This window comes from Furipterus horrens, unplaced genomic scaffold (assembly GCF_987537825.1).
Source record: "Furipterus horrens unplaced genomic scaffold, mFurHor1.1.pri manual_scaffold_3, whole genome shotgun sequence".
Classification (NCBI taxonomy): Eukaryota; Metazoa; Chordata; class Mammalia; order Chiroptera; family Furipteridae; genus Furipterus; species Furipterus horrens.
Window position 1 is genome coordinate 10,187,012 of NW_028327173.1, and position 17,622 is coordinate 10,204,633.

Sequence of the window (17,622 nt, forward strand, 5' to 3'; positions counted from 1 at the left end):
AGGACAGGACAGGGAGAGACAGAGGGGCTCTGGGCAGGGGCTGGTGAGAGCCGCTGGGCTCAAGGGACCCTGTGGTTATTGGGCAACCGGGAGGAAGAAGTATCCGGCCGGCTCCATGCCAGGTCAGGCGTGACACAACTTCTGGAACTGGGGGCTGGTCATGGCCCTGGTCTCTGGGGCTGGAGCTTCGCCTGGAAGTCAGAAGGGATGGGGGAGGGGTAGTCTAGCTGGACCCATCAGACTCCTGAGGGTCCTTGACATTGGGCAGAAGGAAGGCCAGTGGCAGCAGGGACTTTCTGGAAAGATGGGGTTACTGTTCTGCAGCTACTGGGTTTTCTGGGTTAATGATTTATGACGGGTGGGGGCAGGGCCCTTTCTGGCTGTCCTGTGCTCCTGGAACTGCTGGGGAAGCAGAGTGGGAGCTGGCGGGCTGGAATGCACAGGTCGTGAACCAGGCAGGGATCGACCCCTCTCTGTTGCTGCAGCTTTGGCCTTGGATGTCACCTAATTAGATTTCTGGCCTTCTCTTCACAGGCAAGTGGCCGGGTCGGTGCTGGTCTAGCTGGACTTTGTCTGATGGCTTCCTCCAACCCTCCTCCACAGGCTGCCATAGGTATGTGCCCTGGGCTTCCCGCTCGTCCCCTCTCTGAGCAGGGCTGTCAGCTTGGGAGCAGGCTGCCCCAGGGGGTGTGAATCTGGCTCTGCTGGTGGTTAGCGGTGCGCCCTTGGGCAAGTGACGTCACCCCTCTGCCTCGGTTTCCTTGTCTGCAACAGTGAAATAATAATTTCCTTCTCGCAGAGTGGGCTCCAGGCAAGGGTTGGTTGTTTACCTGTGTCCCTCAGACCCCCTGGAGGGACAGGCAGAACCTATCTGGGGATTGAAGTGTGTGGGGGGATGGAGTTTATGAAATGAGGGTAGGGACCCAAAAGTTGAGGGGAAGGGGCCTCTGCGAAGGTGCTAAGGTCAGGTCACCTAGCAGTGGTGGGGCTTCCAGAGTTGGCAACAAACAAACAACTCCCCCAAAACAAACAAAAATAATTATGTTAAAAAATTTTTGTTGTTCATTTGAAATTCAGTGGGACGTCCTGTATTTTATCTGGCAACCCGGGTGGTGGGGCCTCAAACACTGCGGGTGGAATCCAGGCCCCACCCTGGAGGGGCTGGATACAGGCTGTTCCACCCACCAAGCCTGGCTTCCTGCCCTCTTGCCCCCATTGCGGGAGGCAGGTAGCAGAATGGTAATGACGAAAAGCAGAATGCTTTTTCGTCAGCCAGACCCTGCCACTTCCACTTGAATGACTGGGTGTCTCTGTGGCACCATTTCATCACCCATGAACATGGGGATAATAATGACACCCTCTGTTTGTGGTTGCAGGGCCTAAGTATAGGCAAGGCTTTGGAGTGTGGTAATCAATCGCTCGATGATTGGAAGCTGTTACCCCTGTGGGGTGTTGGCAGGATGCTACATGTACTGTGTGTTCCCCTCCAAAGGGGGGATCAGTGCAGTGGACCTACCTTCTCTATGACAGGGGTGGCTTCCTGGGTCCCCGCCTCCTGGACTCACTGGGGTTGGCTGTTTTGACAATGGGGCGTGTCCAGGAAAATCAAGGGTATGTGTGGCCAGCTCTGGCTGTGCTACCTGTCCAGGTGTGTGGGAAGGGCTCAATGTAGCTCTCAATTGCCCAGGGATGGGCCTTCTGATTTTCCCTTCTGATAAGGAGTGATGTCTGATTGCCTGGGTCTTAGGAGCCTGGGAGCAGTGCTAGGGGCAAGGGCATCTCCTGATTCATGACTGTGACGTTGGGTCCCAGGATGCCCCAACTCTGGCCCCTGCTGCCATGATTGCCTTGTATCCTTTCTCTTACCTACCTAGGGGGCCAGACGTGGAAAGTGAGAACAAAGTCACTTTATGATTAAATCCATTCAGTTCTATTCAAGAAACATTTGATGGACAGCTCTTATTCCAGCTCTGTCTGATATTGCTGGCCAGTGTCATCTGGTTGAGCCAGGCCCTTGGCCATTTTCTTCCTCGTTGACAACTTCCTATTGTCTTACCAAATAAAATTCAGATTTCCTGGAACACCTCTTCGGTCATCTTTTAGCCCCTTCATTCTTGCTCACCTGTTCAGCTCCACTGGACCCCTCAGTGTTTGTTCTTGGCACCTGTTGTGGCCTCTGACTGGAACGTGTCTCTCTCCTCCTAATCCTGTCCGTCCTTTGCTCATCCTTCAAGGCTCTGTGCAGGGCAGCCTGGTGCCTGAGGCCTTGGTTGGCACCGGCTCAGTCTCTGAGGTTTTATGTGTTTCTCTTGCCGTATCTGCCTGCCTCACCCCGCAGTGAGCTCCTTGACATTGATGGTCACATCTTACTTCTCTGTGAACCTCCTGACTCAGGGGCTGTCGGGGACAGTTCACTGGATGCAGGCATGACTATATTGATTGATGGGCTGAGACCATTCATCAGGAGAAGGTGCAGAAATGACCTGAGTCCCTGGACACAGTCTGGGCTGGGCCTGTGAGTGGGGAAGCCCTGCCCATCTGACCCAGGGTCAAGGACTGGGCTGTGACTCAGGGCAATAGTGATAATCCTGGTGATGATGTGATGATGATGTTGGTGATGATGATGATGCAATGACAGTGATGATAGATAGAATCATCATCCTAAGAATAGCTAACGTTTAGCGAGCACATACCTGGCACCAGGTGCTTTGTGTGTGTTAGTTCATTCCATCCTCCCAATAACCCTGTAAGGCAGTATTATCATTCCCTCACCTACAGATCAGGAAATTGCAGCTTGGGGGGTAAACGAACTTGACACTCACAGAGCCAGTATGTGGGAGAGCCGGAGTCCATACCAGGTGTGGTCTGACTGTGAAACTGTAGTCACTGCAGTGGTACTGGCCGGGTGTAAAGGGAAGCCCTCCCCACCATCACCTGCCCAGCAGGTTCCAGTTGACAGGGACCCGGAGCACTAACTACCCCTCGGTCAGGAAGGGCCTGTACCTGGTAGCCCAGAAGTGATGGGCAGGGACTTGTGGTCATTTATTTCAGTGTTTTTAAACTTTTAAAACCATAAGTCATAGACATGACAACAGGAGTGTGTGTGTGTGTGTGTGTGTGTGTGTGTGTGTGTGTGTGTGTGTGTATTCAACAAATACTTTTTAGGTGCCTACCAGGTGCTGGGGATACAACAGTGAGTGAAGGGGACAAGGATACCTGCCCCCCAAAAGCTTTTCTCCTAGGCGAGCAGACAGTAAAATCAATGAAACTTCGAGCATGTCCCATACTCACAAGGGCCATAGGGAGAGCAGTAGAAGGCTCTACACACAGGCAAACATGCCAACACATACATGCACATATATGCACACACGAATAGGGATGCATACACACATTACATGAAACTGAAAGTTTTATATATCAGCTGAAACAGAAGTATAAAAACAATACAAAAAGTAATACTAAATGTGATTTTATGAATATTATATTATTTAAAAATACTTCAGATAAGCAGTTCGTAAACAAAAAATGCTGCCTGGAAATTCTCTAATTGACTTTATGACCTGCCAATGGATAGAGAACTGTCACTTGAAAACCACTCACCCGGCTCCCACTCAGCCGTGCGTTTCCTTTGTCAATGTATCACCACGGGGCCAGGTGGCCAAGGGCTCATGTGACGTCCAGGAGCAGCAGGGCTTCGTGGAAAGAGTATGGGACGTGAGCGAAGCCAGACCTGGGTTCAGGTGCAGTTCCCCACTTACTAGCTGTATGATGTGGGCCTGTCACTTTAGCTCTGGAAAGCTCTGTGGCCTCATTGTAGAAAATGGGGGTGGTGTTAAGGCTCACACAGGGAGCTCCATGGGGTACGTTTCCAGCTCCCAACTGTGTTCGTTTCTCCACACCTGGGGAAGGCACTCAGTACCACAGGAGCAGCACTGCCCAGAAGAGTTCAACTGCTGATGTTGACCTATGGGGTCCCCAAAGCTCCCAGGAGGGGCTGGTTCCCACCTCAGTGGCCTCCATCTGACCACCACTCTGCAGAGGAAGTTGGGCAGGGAGGGTGAGCCCTGGGTTTCCGTGGCAGCAAAGCAGCGGAGGAAGGGGCTTCTTGAATCTGATACATTCGCACTGAAAACGTTCTGCTCTGGACGCCCCCAGATCACTGTGGGGGAGGGAGTGGATTTTTCTAGTCAGAGAGACTGCGGAAATAGGATCTGTCCATCTGTCCTTCTGCTGGTCCATCCACCCATCTGTCTGCTCCATCCACCTCGCTGCTCATTCACTCATCATCCGCCTGTGAGCACACCTGAACCAGACAGGCCTGTCCGCAAGGATCTCAGGCTGGGAGGGGCAGTTGTTACAACACCGGGTGATATTATGTAACGCAAATGCCAGGCACCTCGCCAAGCCTTCTCTCTACCCCAAGCGTTCTATCTGCCTGGCAGTTCTCAAGCAGGGGCAATTTTGTCCCCCGGGGGACACCTGCCCCATATCTGGAGACATTTTTGGCTGTCAGAGCCGGAGGGTACTACTGGCTTCTAGTGGGTAGAGATCAGGGGTGCTACTGCACAGCCTGCAGTGTCCCCACAGCAAAGACCACGCAGCCTCGGTGTCAGTAGTGGCGAGGCTGAGAAACAGACATACGTCTCAGTTCACGTGCGCATCGGCCTCATGGGGTGGGGGCTGGTTTTATTCTCCAGCTTACAGAGGAGGAAATCAAGGTTCAGAGAGGCGAAGTGACTTGTTCAGAACCACACATCTGGAAGGGGGCCCAGACAGGACGGGCCGAGCCCAAAGCTGCCGCTCTCAGTCATGTGGCCTGAACTGCAGCAGGACTGCCCAGAGCAGCCCAGGGGCGGGTGGTCAGCCTTGTGGACTTTGAGAACCAGACCGCCCTGCCCCTGGGTGAAATGGGTGGCAAGGCAAGAGCTTATTATGCTTTGGGAGAGAGAATCTATTTCTTTACTTGTTTACAAAAGATTCTGGGCTCTGACCCGGGACCAGGCCAGGACCTGTCGTGTCCCCTAAATTGGTACAAAACACATCCTTACATGTTCACAGATGAAGAGAACAAGGGAGTAAGACAGAGAAGGGAGACAGGACCTCATTTAGTTAGGGCAGTGGCTTGGGGTGAGGGAGGGGAGTCTCTCTGCTTGCATGGAGCTTCGAGGGACAACAGGAAGACACAGCCATGAAGGGTCTCTGAGGAGGGCGGAGCAGAACTCCATGCTGGGAACACGCCCTCCAGCCCTGCCCCAGCCAGTCTGCATCCTGGCATCTGAGAGCTGGTACCTTCAGGCTCCAAACCCTTCCAGGCAGCTATGTTTTATGCCACCGTACATGCCAAATAAAGTGCAGAATGCAGAATGAGCCTGCATGTGCTTATTTGCACACATGCAACATGCACAGCCATATATGCACACACGGAAATACACATACGTGTACTTATACTCACATGCACAAATGCAGTTAAGAAGCCCTCTTGCTTACAAAATAGGCAAATAGAAAACAAGAATATGAAAGACGTGCACTCAAGTACAGATGTGCACATATGCACCTCGGAAGCTTGCTCCCTCCTCCTCTCCGTCTACTGCTCATCTGCTTAGAGCTCTAACCCAACATAGGACACAGGAGGGCCATCTGCCCTGAGCATGGGTTTAATCTAGTCTCTGGGAACTGCCCTTGTTCCCTCATTCAGGCCTGCAGAGCTGCTCACCCCTTTTCATCCATCTCTCCTTTGGCCAAACCCTGAGACCCCGCAACCCAGCTAATAACTCCTCCTACCTTCCAGGAGATCAGCTGGTTCCTGGAGAAGGCCTAGGCCCCTCCTCAGAGGCGGAGGATGACCCTGGAGAGGCCTTTGAGTTTGATGACAGTGACGACGATGACGAGGACACCAGTGCTGGCCTGGGCGTCCCAAGCGTTGCTCCAGAGAAGGACACAGATGCCCCACTGATCGATTTGGACTCCGCCCCTGTCACTGGTAAGCAGCTCTGGGAGCCTTGGATCTTCCCATTTCCCGGGCTCTGGGCGGGGGTGGAAGCTCCAGGCTCCCAGTGATGTCTCTGGTCCCTCTGTTGTCCCCAGAAAGCAGGAAGGGAGAGGCCATTGGGAAGAAGCTGCATTCCGTTGCCTCCCCTGGGAACTAGGATTCCAATCATTCCTGCACCATCTGGTGCGCTTTGGCACATAGTAAATGGAAGCCACCCCCCAGTCCCCGTAGCTTCTCCCAGGGAATCGCAGCAGCCAGAGGAGCAGCCTCCCAGGGGACTGGAGAGCTGGTGGCCCTGGGGGCGGGAAGGCCATGATAAGCCTGGTGTTAAATGGCAGCTTCTGGGCTCTTGATTCTGTCATCTGGGAGAGGCTGGGGACCAGACTAGCAGGAACTTCCTGCATGCTTAGGGACAAGGGACTCCTTGAGCAGCTGGGGGTGGGGGGCAGGCCCAGAGCAGGCAGGGCTGCTGGTTCTGGTTGGAGTTGGGATGTGGGTCATGGGGGTGGGGGTGGGGGTGGTGCAGGCAGGACAGGTAGGGGAGCTTGATGACAGTAAAGAGGCTGGAGGAAGGGAGGCGGGCGCTGCAGGCACCCAGGCCGGCCAGGCTCTGTCTCCTGCACCCTGGGGAGTCCACTGGGCCAGCCTCCAGCCTGACGGACTCTCCTCCTGCTCTTCTCCACAGACCCAGACCCAGCGGCCACGCCGCCCCAGACACAGTAAGTGAGCCTTCCTCTCTTTTTATTTTTCTGGTGGCCGGAAAAAGAGGAGACTGCTGGGCAGGAGGTGTGGGAAAGGGTGGACCTGCCACCAGGATAGCTCCCGTCAGGTCTTTGGCTAAGGAGGAACGCATTTCAAGACCTTTGGGACCGAGGTAGGAGGTCAGTCCCTCAAACTCGTGTTACTTCTTTCTTTCTTTTGCCCATAAGCCTGTGAAATAGCAGAAGGCAGGACTAGCTCCGAACCTTGGCTCTGCCCCCCTCGCTAGCTGCCGGGCTTGAAGGCATCCTATGAACTCTCCTGATATAAGTCTGTTCATATGCAAAATGGACACAGTGAAGTCCTTACCCCCCGGGGTTGTGGCTGAGAATGAGCTGGCTCTGGGTTCCAGTGCAGTGCCTGGCCCATTGTCTTTGCCATGGCCATTTGTTTTGCCAGTACTGTTCCCATTCCTGTGACTGGTGTCAGGGACTCTGTTCTTTTCTACCTGGGAGCCTATCTGGGGCAGGGCAGCCTAACGGTTAAAAGCCTGGATTTTGGGGTGATTGCCTGTATCCGACTCTGGCCCCAGCACTGGCCGTGGGTCCTTGTGTAAGTCACGGTCCTTGGGGCTTTGGTTTTTCTCATCTGTAAAATGGGCCGCTGCTCCCTCCTTAGAAGGACGCACTGTTGGGTAAGAGGCCCAGCACTGCAGCAGGCATCAGGCCAAGGCCCTAACCCTTCCCTCTGGGGTCTTGGGCAAGCCAGCTCTGGGCTGCATGGTGCATTTGGGGGTTGGGGACCTGCTGCTTACTGCTCAGCTTTGGGGACATGAATGCTTAGGGAGTCCTCTTGTAAGGGAAGTGAGTGATGCATCTGGGCTCTGGGTTTATGGCCAGGGGTAGCTATCCTGGTAGTTGGAGGGATGTTTGAGACTCCCTTTGTCTTCCAGGTGAGAGTTGGAGGGTGACTAATTCTCAGGCAGGTAATGCCCAGCTGGAGGTCTCAGAGAGGCAGATGTGGCCCTGGGCTCCTGGAGAAGGCAGCCCTGGATTCAAATGTGTGTCCACACAAGTCCTTGTATGTGCTCATTTGTTGCCTAGAGTGGGCGGACCCTGTGTAATTAAGGCCACAAGTGGGAGCCAGCTTCTCCTCCCTGATTAGGGACCAGAAATGAATCAGCAGCCCTTTCCTGGGACTGGGGAGTCCTGAGATGGCTGTGATCTCCCAGGATTATAACCTTCCAGGTGGGCTTGGAGTGAAGCTACCCAGAAACTCACAGTCTGGTGGGGGAGGCAGACACTTCAAGGTGGGACAGAGAGGGGTGCCCAGGGAACTGGGGCACCGGCCCGAGGGAAGCCAGGAGGGGGTCTTGGCAGAGCAAGTGAGCGTAAATTCATGGTGGGGGGGGGAGGTGGGGAAGGAGTGTCCGCATGGTGGAAGCTACTGAGGCAGGGTGTGTGAGCGTCGAGTAGGTGCACCCCCACCCAGGGCCTGGCACTCATGGTTCTTTCAGTCCCCCCTCCCAGAGACCCCCATTTCCAACCTTGGGGTCAGGAGCACAGCAGCCTGGCCCACCCCTGCCCACCTTCTCTCTGTGTGTCCCGAGGGCCTGATGACTCTGCAGCCACACCGTGTGTCTGGTGGGTGCCGGGTGCCCCACGGAGGCTGTGACCCAGTGGTCCCCAGAGCCGCTGCCTAGTGCATTGTTTCATCAGCCCAGCTCAGGGTGGGCCAGGCATTTCCTAGAGATGCCCGGTCCCTCTGCCTGTCACCCTGCAGCACCGTCTCTTGTCCTACAACTTGCCCCAGAGCAACCCTAGCTTCTTTGAACACCATCTCCAGGAGACACCAGGGCCGGAGGTCTGGAGGTTCAAATCCCCACTCAGCCCCTCACTAGCTGGGTGGCTGTGGGGCCGCCTCTGATCCGTCCGGAGTCCCAGTTGCCCCAGTGAACAAGATGGCAATAACAACATCCATCTTGAAGCATCCTGAGGAATAAGCGAGACTGATTGTGGGAAGCACGAAATACACACATTGTGTTCGCTTCTGCTCCCGCCTCCTGTCCCGCGACGGGGCAGGAGGGACAGAGGCGACGTGCCCACTGCCTTGCACTGGATCGGACTGCCTTGGCCCGGGCCTGGATGGCCAGGGCTGGAGTCTCACCATCCATGGATGCGAATAAAGATCACGCTTGGGTGGGGACTGACTTCGGTGAGACCTTTCAGAACATTGATCACAGCAGGAGTCCGAAGTAGCTCCATTCCCACCCTCTAATTTCACCAGTTGGGAGACTGAGAGGCAGGACTTGCCCAAGGTCATGCACTGGGATGCTGGCGGCCTCCTGACTCCTTGTCCAGTGCTCTTCACCCTCCTCCCAGCTTCATTTCCTCCCTCCAGGTCTTCATTCCCCTGAGTTCCAGCTCCTTCCCTGGGCAGTAATTTTCCACTCCAGAGTCCTCTGGGAGGTGAAACTATCCAGATCAAGTTCCTCCTCCTTGTTACCCAAGAGAAAGGAAAAAAACCCTTGATTTTCTTTTTAAACATCCCTAAAGGTAGTCACTAAGCAAACTCTGCTTTGAAAAACAAATCTTCAAGTGGAGGACATCTCACCTCCGGTGACTGTATTTCCTCCATGGCCCCTGTCCCAGGTTTGGAAATGGCCTTGAGGCTTTCCCTGGCTGCCCACCTGGCCTCCAGAGAAGCTCTTGACAGTATAGTTAAGAGAGGAACCGCCCAGATCCAGGCAGCGCTGTAGCCTTCAAGGGACCTCACTCCCGTCGGGGCCCTCAGAGGAAGGAGGCAGCGTCAGTCCTAATGCCCACTTGCCAGCTGGTGGCCGAGCGTGGTGGGTAAAGTGAGGGCTGGGGACTGGGCCTTTGAGGGCCTGGGAGCTTGGGCTCAGCCACAGAGCTGGCTCCAAGTCTTGCTCTGCTACTCACTAGCTGGGTGTCACTGGGCAGGTGACTTCCTGTCCTCAGCCTCACTTTCTTAACTAGTAGAATGGGCTTTGCGAGGCTACATAAGTTAACATTTATCAGTGCTTAGTCGGGCTGGCACATACTGGGTGCTCCAAACATACTTGCTGTGGTTATTCTGGGTCCTGGTTTTAGAACGAGCTGGTTGGGCTCTGTCGCCTGGGAATCAGACAGCCCTGAGTTTGATCTGGCTCTCACCTACCAGCTACCCCATCTCTGGTCTGCACAGGGAAGGGGGTTACACCTGCCAGGGGGGCGGTTACACGGACAAGTGAGGCTGGTTAGCAATCATGTCCAGGGGGGTTGGGTTTGTCTCTGGCTTCGAGGCCTGTGGACTTCCCAGTCCCTTTGCCTGCTTGGTGGGGTTGTCCAGAGGAGGAAGCTAGGCTGCTTTGGGGTAAACAGAGCTGCTGGCATTGCCGGGCGTGTTAGGCCAAGGCCTGTGGGGTGAGGTTTGTGGTTGGGCTACCCTGTCCAACATCCCACGGAGTGAGCGTGACCGGGATTCTGTCTGCGCTTCTGCTGGGTAAAAGCAAGCTTTAAAGTGCTCAGCTAACTGGTGGCACTTTTTCTAACCTCAACAGGACACATCTAGTATCAGAGGATGATGAAGAAGATGATGGTGATGATGATAATAAAATAGCAGCAAGTAGTAATAGTGATAATGATCCTGTTTACCGTGTACCAGGCACTGAACTAAATACCCGGGCCCATGTACTCCTCCCATCTCTAGGAAGGGGACACTGTCATTACCCATGTGACAAGTGGGAAATTGGGGCTCAGAGAAGTTAGGTGGCCAAGGTTACATATAGATAGAATGTGTTCTTTCAGAGCGGAGGCTAGAACCGGGCCTCTCCAACCGGAGGGCAGGAGCTGGAGCACTACACCCCCTCTAGGGTGCCCTGGGACTCTGAGTCCGAGCTGGGACCTCAAACTTCAGCTCATGGTGAGGGGTGCGACTGGCTTCCTACAAATGATGCGATTGTTTGTGTGTTTATTTAAGAACTTTGCCTGCAGAGAGGTGCTCTCTGGCTTTTGGGAAGGTAGTTTCTGACTAGTTGGGATATTCCATGGACCCCAACTGGGGAACTGAAAAGAGTGGCCTTCATACTGCCCGTGTGTGATTCAGGGGGAGGCCTCTTCTCTTGAAATGGGAGCCTGCACTGAGGTCTTGTGATGGTAGAGGCGTGAGGAAGTGTCTCCCCGTCTGCAGGCCAGCCCCATGGAGACAGTTTGCTGCTGTATCCTCATCCTCATGGCTCAGCATGGTGTCAGGCACAGGGTGAGTGCCGGGGTCGTCCCTGTGCAATGAAGGCGGGGTACCGATGGATAGAAGGATGGGAGAGGGGGTCTTACAGGGGACTTTCAGTGTCTCCATGAAAATGAACAGAACACAGACGGCGTGGGAAGGGAGTCTCCGAACCTGGGTTCTGACTCTGGCAGCCGACGGGGGCCAGGACAGAGACCAGCAGGAAGGGAGGCTCGAGGGACTGGGTGGCGTGAGGCCACACAGCCAGAGTTCCCAATCTCGCTGGTGCTGATGGTGTCCCCTGCCATTTACTGAGTGCTTCCTGCACATGATACATGATCTCATCTCCTGGACACCGCAGCCCTGGAGGCAGGGGCTACTGGTTACTTCCATTTTGCAGAATAGGAATGGAGGCTCAAGAGCGTGGCAGTAGTTCACCCAAGATCTCGTAGGGCTGGTAAGTGGCAGGGCTGGCGCTCGCCCTCTCTGACCCCGCAGCCGTGCCTTGGAGCCCGCAGGGTTGGCCTTCCCTGGTGGACTCTGTGGCCAGGGCGCTCACACCCAGCCTGAGCTCCCACTGGGGTGACTGTGGCTGGAAGAGCAGCTCCGAGTGCCCGGCGTTTGCTGGCTTCCCGTGTCTCCCTGGGCGCAGCTTACACCTCTCACCCCTCGCTCAGTGCCCTGGCTGTGGGCTCTGGCCTCCCGTGGAGCTGTTTGCTTGTCCTGCCCAGTTTGCTGCCCTCCCAGAGAGGCAGGCCTTTGGCTGCTGGTCTGGCTGCAGGGACTCACAGGGACCCCCTGGAGGTACCCACTTTGCCCCTTCCTGGGCTTATCTAGATGAGGCGGACCAGGCTGCCCGCTGGACCTGGACACTGGGTTCTTAGAAGGGCCAGGGAGAACACTGTCCCTGGACGCATCAGGTGCCGACAGGGTCAGGCCAAGGGGAGGCCAGGCTCTGGGGAGCAGTGTTCGAACAGGATGGAAACAGGCTGGTGGGAAGGAAGCATGGGAGCAGCTGGACAAGGCGGGAGTAGCCCCCGGAGGAAATTCTCCCCGGGGAGGCCAGTCATGGACTTGTCACTCCAGATTTCCCCGATTGCTGCACACCCAGCCTGGAGTTGTTTGGAACTCTGGGCTTGGCCCTAAATTCACCATTTTCCTCAATCCCAAGTGCTCATAGCCTTTTGGGTCTCCTCCTGCAGGGTTCATGTGCGACCTGGGGCCTGGCAGAGATCAGCTCCCCACCATGGAGTCCCTCATGGAAGGCTTTCCGTGGCCCCTTGCCAGTCCCTAAATTGGAAAAGCTGTATTTTTGTTTTTTCCTCTTTTCCTCCCTGGTTAAATGGATTTCCGCATCAGAGCTATGGCCACAGACCCTTTGAGAACCAGTATAAAGGCTGCACATTCTCTCCCCGGGAAAAGGTGCGCCCTGCTCATTTGTGACATCGAGGACTCTTCCAGGAATCTTGTGAGGTCCATCCCCAATCCCTGTAGCAGTAGGAGGACTCTGCCTTCTTCAGCTTTTATCGCTGGTGTCTCGCACAAAGAAGCTGCTATACTAACAGCTTGCGTGTGCATGTACTTTACAGCTTACGCAGCCTGTTCACTCATGTCTCATTTTTATTCTCTCAGCTGCGGTAGGCATCATGATGGCCCCCTTGTCCCCAGAGATGTCTCTGTTCTAATATGTAAAACCTGTGAAATGTCATCTATGTGGCAAAGAGGCTTTCCAGATGTGATTACGTTAAGGATCTTGAAGTGGGGAGGTTTTCCTGGATTATCCTGATCAACCCAATGGAATTGCAAAGGTCTTTGTAAGAGGGAGGCCAGAGGGTCAGAGTCAGAGAAACATTGAAAGGTACCTTGCTGTTTGCTTTGAAGATAGAGGAGGGGGCCACAAGCCAAGGATTATAGGCCGCTTCCAGGAGCTTGAAAAAGACAAGGGAACAGTTCTCCCCCAGAACCCCCAGAGGGAGCACAGTACTGCCAAAGCCCCATGTTTAGGCTAGTGGAACCCATTTTGGACTTCGGACCTCAACCACTGTACGATGATAAATTTGTGTTAGTTTAAGTCACTAAGCTCTTGTGGTAATTTGTTCCAGCAGCCGTAGGAGGCTGACACAGCCCTGGAAAGAGGGAATTATTATGGGACCCATTGTGCAGACCCAGAGGGGTGCAGTCACTGGTCCGGGGGCTGGGCTGGCAGGTGGTAGCACTTGGGCTGAAAGTCCGAGGTCAGGATGTCCGTTTGCTCTTTCTCCACAGAGCCCCTGCCCACGCAGGACATCGCTGGGGCTGTCCTTGATCAGTATTCTGCTGGCTGGTGCTCTCCTTGCTCTTGACCTCTTGAGCTCCGTCCTTTATCCCCTTATCACACACATCCTTACTGGGCACCTATGATGTGGCAGGCGCTGCAGCGACTCAGGCAAACAGTCCCTGCCCTGGGAATGGGAGCGGGCACTGACATTCAGTGCAGGGCTGAGTTCCTTTCTTGTGCCCAGGTGTGTGTACGGGTCCTAGAGCCAGATAATAATGGCCTGCGTGTAATCAGCACTTACTATTCACCGTACCCTGTGCTCAGAGCTTTATCTGCCTTATCTCATTAATCCTCTCACAGGCGGGCCCTATCGTAATCCCTATTTTACATATGTGGAAACAGGCGCAGAGAGGACCTGTCATCAGCCTGAGGTCACAGGGTGGGAAAGAGGCAGAGCCCAGTCTGCTTCCAGAACCAGTATTCCAGCCCTCTGCCCCGCCTTCTCCCATGGAGATCTGTTTGGACCCCACCCACCCTATAGGTCAGCTCCTTGACCCCTTATCTGCTACATTTCCTCTCTGTAGAGTGGAACAATAGACCCACCTGATGAAGCCTTTGGGAGGAGGAAATGAGATGTCGACAGATGCTCAGTCTTTGAACTGCTCTTTATCACTGTCCCCGAAGGGTGCGGCGGGCCTGTCTGGGGCAGACTCCAGAGCACAAGGGACCCATGTTGGCCATGCATTGTTCACCATTACGTTAGATGTGTTTTCTTTCTTTTTTTCCCCCTTAGGAATGGTTATGCATGTTTACTGGAGAGGAGTTGGAAAGTACAGAAAATGATAGACTGAGAGCAAGCTTTAATTCTACCGCTGTGTGTTTCTGTCCAGCTGCTTTGCTATGCACGTATACAAGTACACACATATTTATAGAACTGTGGTTTTATTACACATGCTGTTTCATGGCTCACTTTGTGACCTAATTACATAGTGTGAGCATTTTCCCATGGGAACCTGTGTTCTTCTTCAAAACCCCACATGGTTCTTGATAAGTTACTGCTGGGGCAACACCGCCTGGGCACGGCCTGACTGTTGAGCCCGGGCCCTGGAGACGTCAGGGAGGAAGCTGTGTGCACCGCAGAGCAGAGGCCAGAGGCATGGTCTGGATCGGGCTCTGGGGCCGGGGCTGAAGGGCCAGGCTCCTGAGCTGAGATGGTTCCCTGCGGGCCCTCGGTGCTCGCTCCCCATGCATGGGGGGCTGTAGTATGGGTACTGCGTGAGGGGCCCCTTTCCAGATTTCCCCTGGGGGCTCCTCACCGCTCCTACTTAATTCAGTAAGTGATGTGTGACTATAGTGGGTGGCACAGGACAGGCAGACTGGGTCCTGGAACCCTTCTGTGTGTGAGGGATGGCCGGGCCGCAGCACGAGGACGTGAATGCACCCAGGGACCCTGCAACCGGAGGAGGGGTGGGGGACAGGACAGGGACGAGAAGGAGCACACTGGGAGGGTTTATCGTGTGCCAGACCCTATGCTTAGTATTTTATAAGCCTTCTTTATTTACTCCTTGGCAGAACCCTGAGAGGAAGGAGGTATTGTTGCCCCATTTCACAGATATGGAGGCACAGAAAGCTAAGTGCTTTACCTGCATTCTCTCTTTTAATCCTCCCAGTAGAGAGTAAATTGATTATTCACTCTGTTCTGCAACAGCTCCCAAACATTCAGTGACTGTCCCTGTGAGCAGAGCCAAGTGGCGGAGCTGTGGTTTTACCCAGGGCTGTTTGCTCCAGAATGTTCGCTCCACCCCTCAAGCCCATGGCCCCAGTTCTCAACCCCGGCTGCACACTGGACCCAGTGGGAGCTTTAAAGACAGCAGTGCCGGGGCCCCTCTGGACCAGTGGGTCAGAATCGCTGGGGTGGGGGCCTGGGTAACTGCAATGGGCAGCTGCTTTGAATCATCTGAGCAGATGATCTTTAAGGTCCTCCTGGCTTTAATGTGTTATAGGAACTAGAGAGAAGGTGGCCAGAACTGAAGCGAACTCTGGCAGCAGGCTTAACCTGGGCTTAACGTTTTTGCTTTTCTTTGTTGTCTCTTAGACTTGGGGATAGTGGAAATGGTAGTGGTGGGGCATTTTGGGTGGTGGTGGGGCGGGGCGATGCTCTGAGAAGCACTATCCTGGGCAGGCCCTCTGTCACGGCCCTCTGTGTGCCACAGACTGGGTTTTACTCAAGACTTTATAAGGCTAAGGTTATTCTGGTCCTCTGCATTTGCCAAAGGTGGAATTTCTCCCTTTCCATATTAGTCATACCTTGTCCTGGAAAAGGCCCTGGAATGCCCTGTATTGGGGGAGCGGGGTATCCCAGCAAGGAATCCTCAGACCGTTCTGGGTTTGGGGGTCTTCTCCTTGCCCACTCACATTCTATAGGCTCTGGGAAGGGACCCTGTGAAGTCTGTTGTCATTGAGATTCGCTGAGACCTCAGGATCTGTACCTGCTTGTCTTTAAAATAGACTGGGAGGACATCGGTCATCAGTGAGCGTCCACTGTGTGCCAGGGTTCATGGAATGGGGCAACCAGGACAGAGCAGGTCCTCGCTGTCCCAGGGCACTCTGTCCCCTCTGTTCCCAGTTTGTTCCTGGAGACAGAGGAGGTGGGCACAGAACGTGCTCTGAGTTCCGTGGTGGCCTTCTGGGGTACTTGACCGAAGTCTGGTCAATGAACACTGTCGTTGGGCACCTGGGGGAGGTCCTCTTGTCCGTGCCCCGCCTCCTCTTTTTCATAGACCTTCTCATTGTCAGTTCTTCGTGGACTCCTCGGCACCTTTATATCTGGTGGCAGTGGCCTCACCTTGTAAGATTGATGTCATCTTAGTCACTGGCCTTTCTCTCCTGTGCAAGCTGAGAGTGTTAGAGGTGCAGGAAACTCAGATAAGGCTGAGCTAATTGGCCTCTTATTGCTTTTATGGCTCTTTTATTATCTGGGGAGGCCCCAGCAGGAGTGTTTGCTTACAGGAAGAATCAGACTTCCCAGGCGGGCAGCAGCTGGGAGGGGCTGCCCCCTGGGTGAGGGCAGAGTGGGCAGTGGCTTTGGCAGGATGGGGCCAGGTGGGAGGAGGCACCCCAGCCTCATTTCTTGCCACACCTTCTTCCTGCCTTGCCAGGCAGGCCCTTTCCTCCATGTTCCTCCTCCGCGTCTGCCTGGGGAGCTCGAGTCTGGGGGCTGCGGAGCCTGTGTCAGAGCAAGGCTTTGCGGGCAAGTTGCAGCTCTGTCCCTTGCTGGCCAGGTGACCAGGGTACTTGCCTCTTCTGAACCTCACTTTCCTCATTTGTGAAATAGTCATAATAAGACATGCACTTGTCCTCAAGCATTTGAGATTTGCCTTAGTTATTTTTAGAGAGGGGGGAAGGGAGGGAGAAAGAGAGGGACAGAAACATCAATGTGTGAGAGACACATTGATCGGATTGCCCCTTGCATGCCCCCAACCAGGGATTTGGCCTACAACCCCAGCATGTACCCTGACCGGGAATTGAACCGGCGACCCTTTGTTTTGCAGGCTGGCACTTGATCCATTGAGCCACACCAGCCAGGATTTGTCCTCAAGCATTTAACACATCTCAGGCACAGGGTGGACACCAGCGAAGTACAGGGCAGGGGTGGGTGGTGGTCTCTGGCAACCCTAGGAAGACCTGTCCACCCGCAGGCAGCCGCCTCTTCCCTCCCTTGGGGCTCCCGGTATCTCTGCTTGCCTCGGCCATGGAGGTAGTGCGGGTGGGCATGGAGGTGACTTCTCTATGCTGTGTGACCCCCACGCCTCAGCCCAGGAGGCTGGAACCAGTGCCTGGGCTGGCTGCTCACTTCTCTGATGGTGCAGGTGGCTTAGCTCTGGGCTGTCTTGCATGATGGCCCCAAACCACATGTGGCTATTTCAAATTAAATTAGTTAAAATTAAGTTCGCTGTGTTTTGGTAATGTGCCACCAGGGGGCTCATATTTTCAGCCCCACCCTGGAGTTTAGTATGTCATAAAATATTTCCAGATCCCTTCTAAAGCTGCCTGACCTCATCCAAAAATACCCACCCACTCCCGCTCCCCCTCAATGGCATCTTTAGAGTTTACCCAGGGCCTTCTCAGGGAGTCTCTGGTTGAACCGCACTGCAGCCTAGCAGCTGAGTGTTACGATGCATGTCCAGGGTTTTTGTTGTAGCATCTTTGCCATAGACATTTTTGCCACAAGCATTTTTGCCACATAACTAATTGGCCATAAGGCAATTTTGCCATAAAAGAGAGAAAATCATGACAAACCAAAGAGGAATATAAAAGTGAATAACAGGCCCTGGCCAGGTAGCTTAGTTGTGTAGAGCATCGTCCTGATACACCAAAGTTGCAGGTTTGATCACTGGTCAGGGCAAGTACAGGAATCACCCAATGGATGCATAAATCAGTGGAACAACAC

The 17,622-nt window shown here is 54.3% G+C and overlaps 1 protein-coding gene across 1 annotated transcript in view; it reads left to right on the forward strand.

Annotated features, from left to right (window-relative positions):
- The window catches only part of ARHGEF10L (Rho guanine nucleotide exchange factor 10 like), a 115,185-nt gene that overhangs the window by 11,068 nt on the left and 86,495 nt on the right, over window positions 1–17,622 (forward strand). Inside the window, 3 exon segments of the mRNA XM_090268681.1 lie at window positions 535–613; window positions 5,789–5,980; window positions 6,675–6,708. Coding sequence (XP_090124807.1) covers window positions 535–613; window positions 5,789–5,980; window positions 6,675–6,708 — 305 coding nt within the window.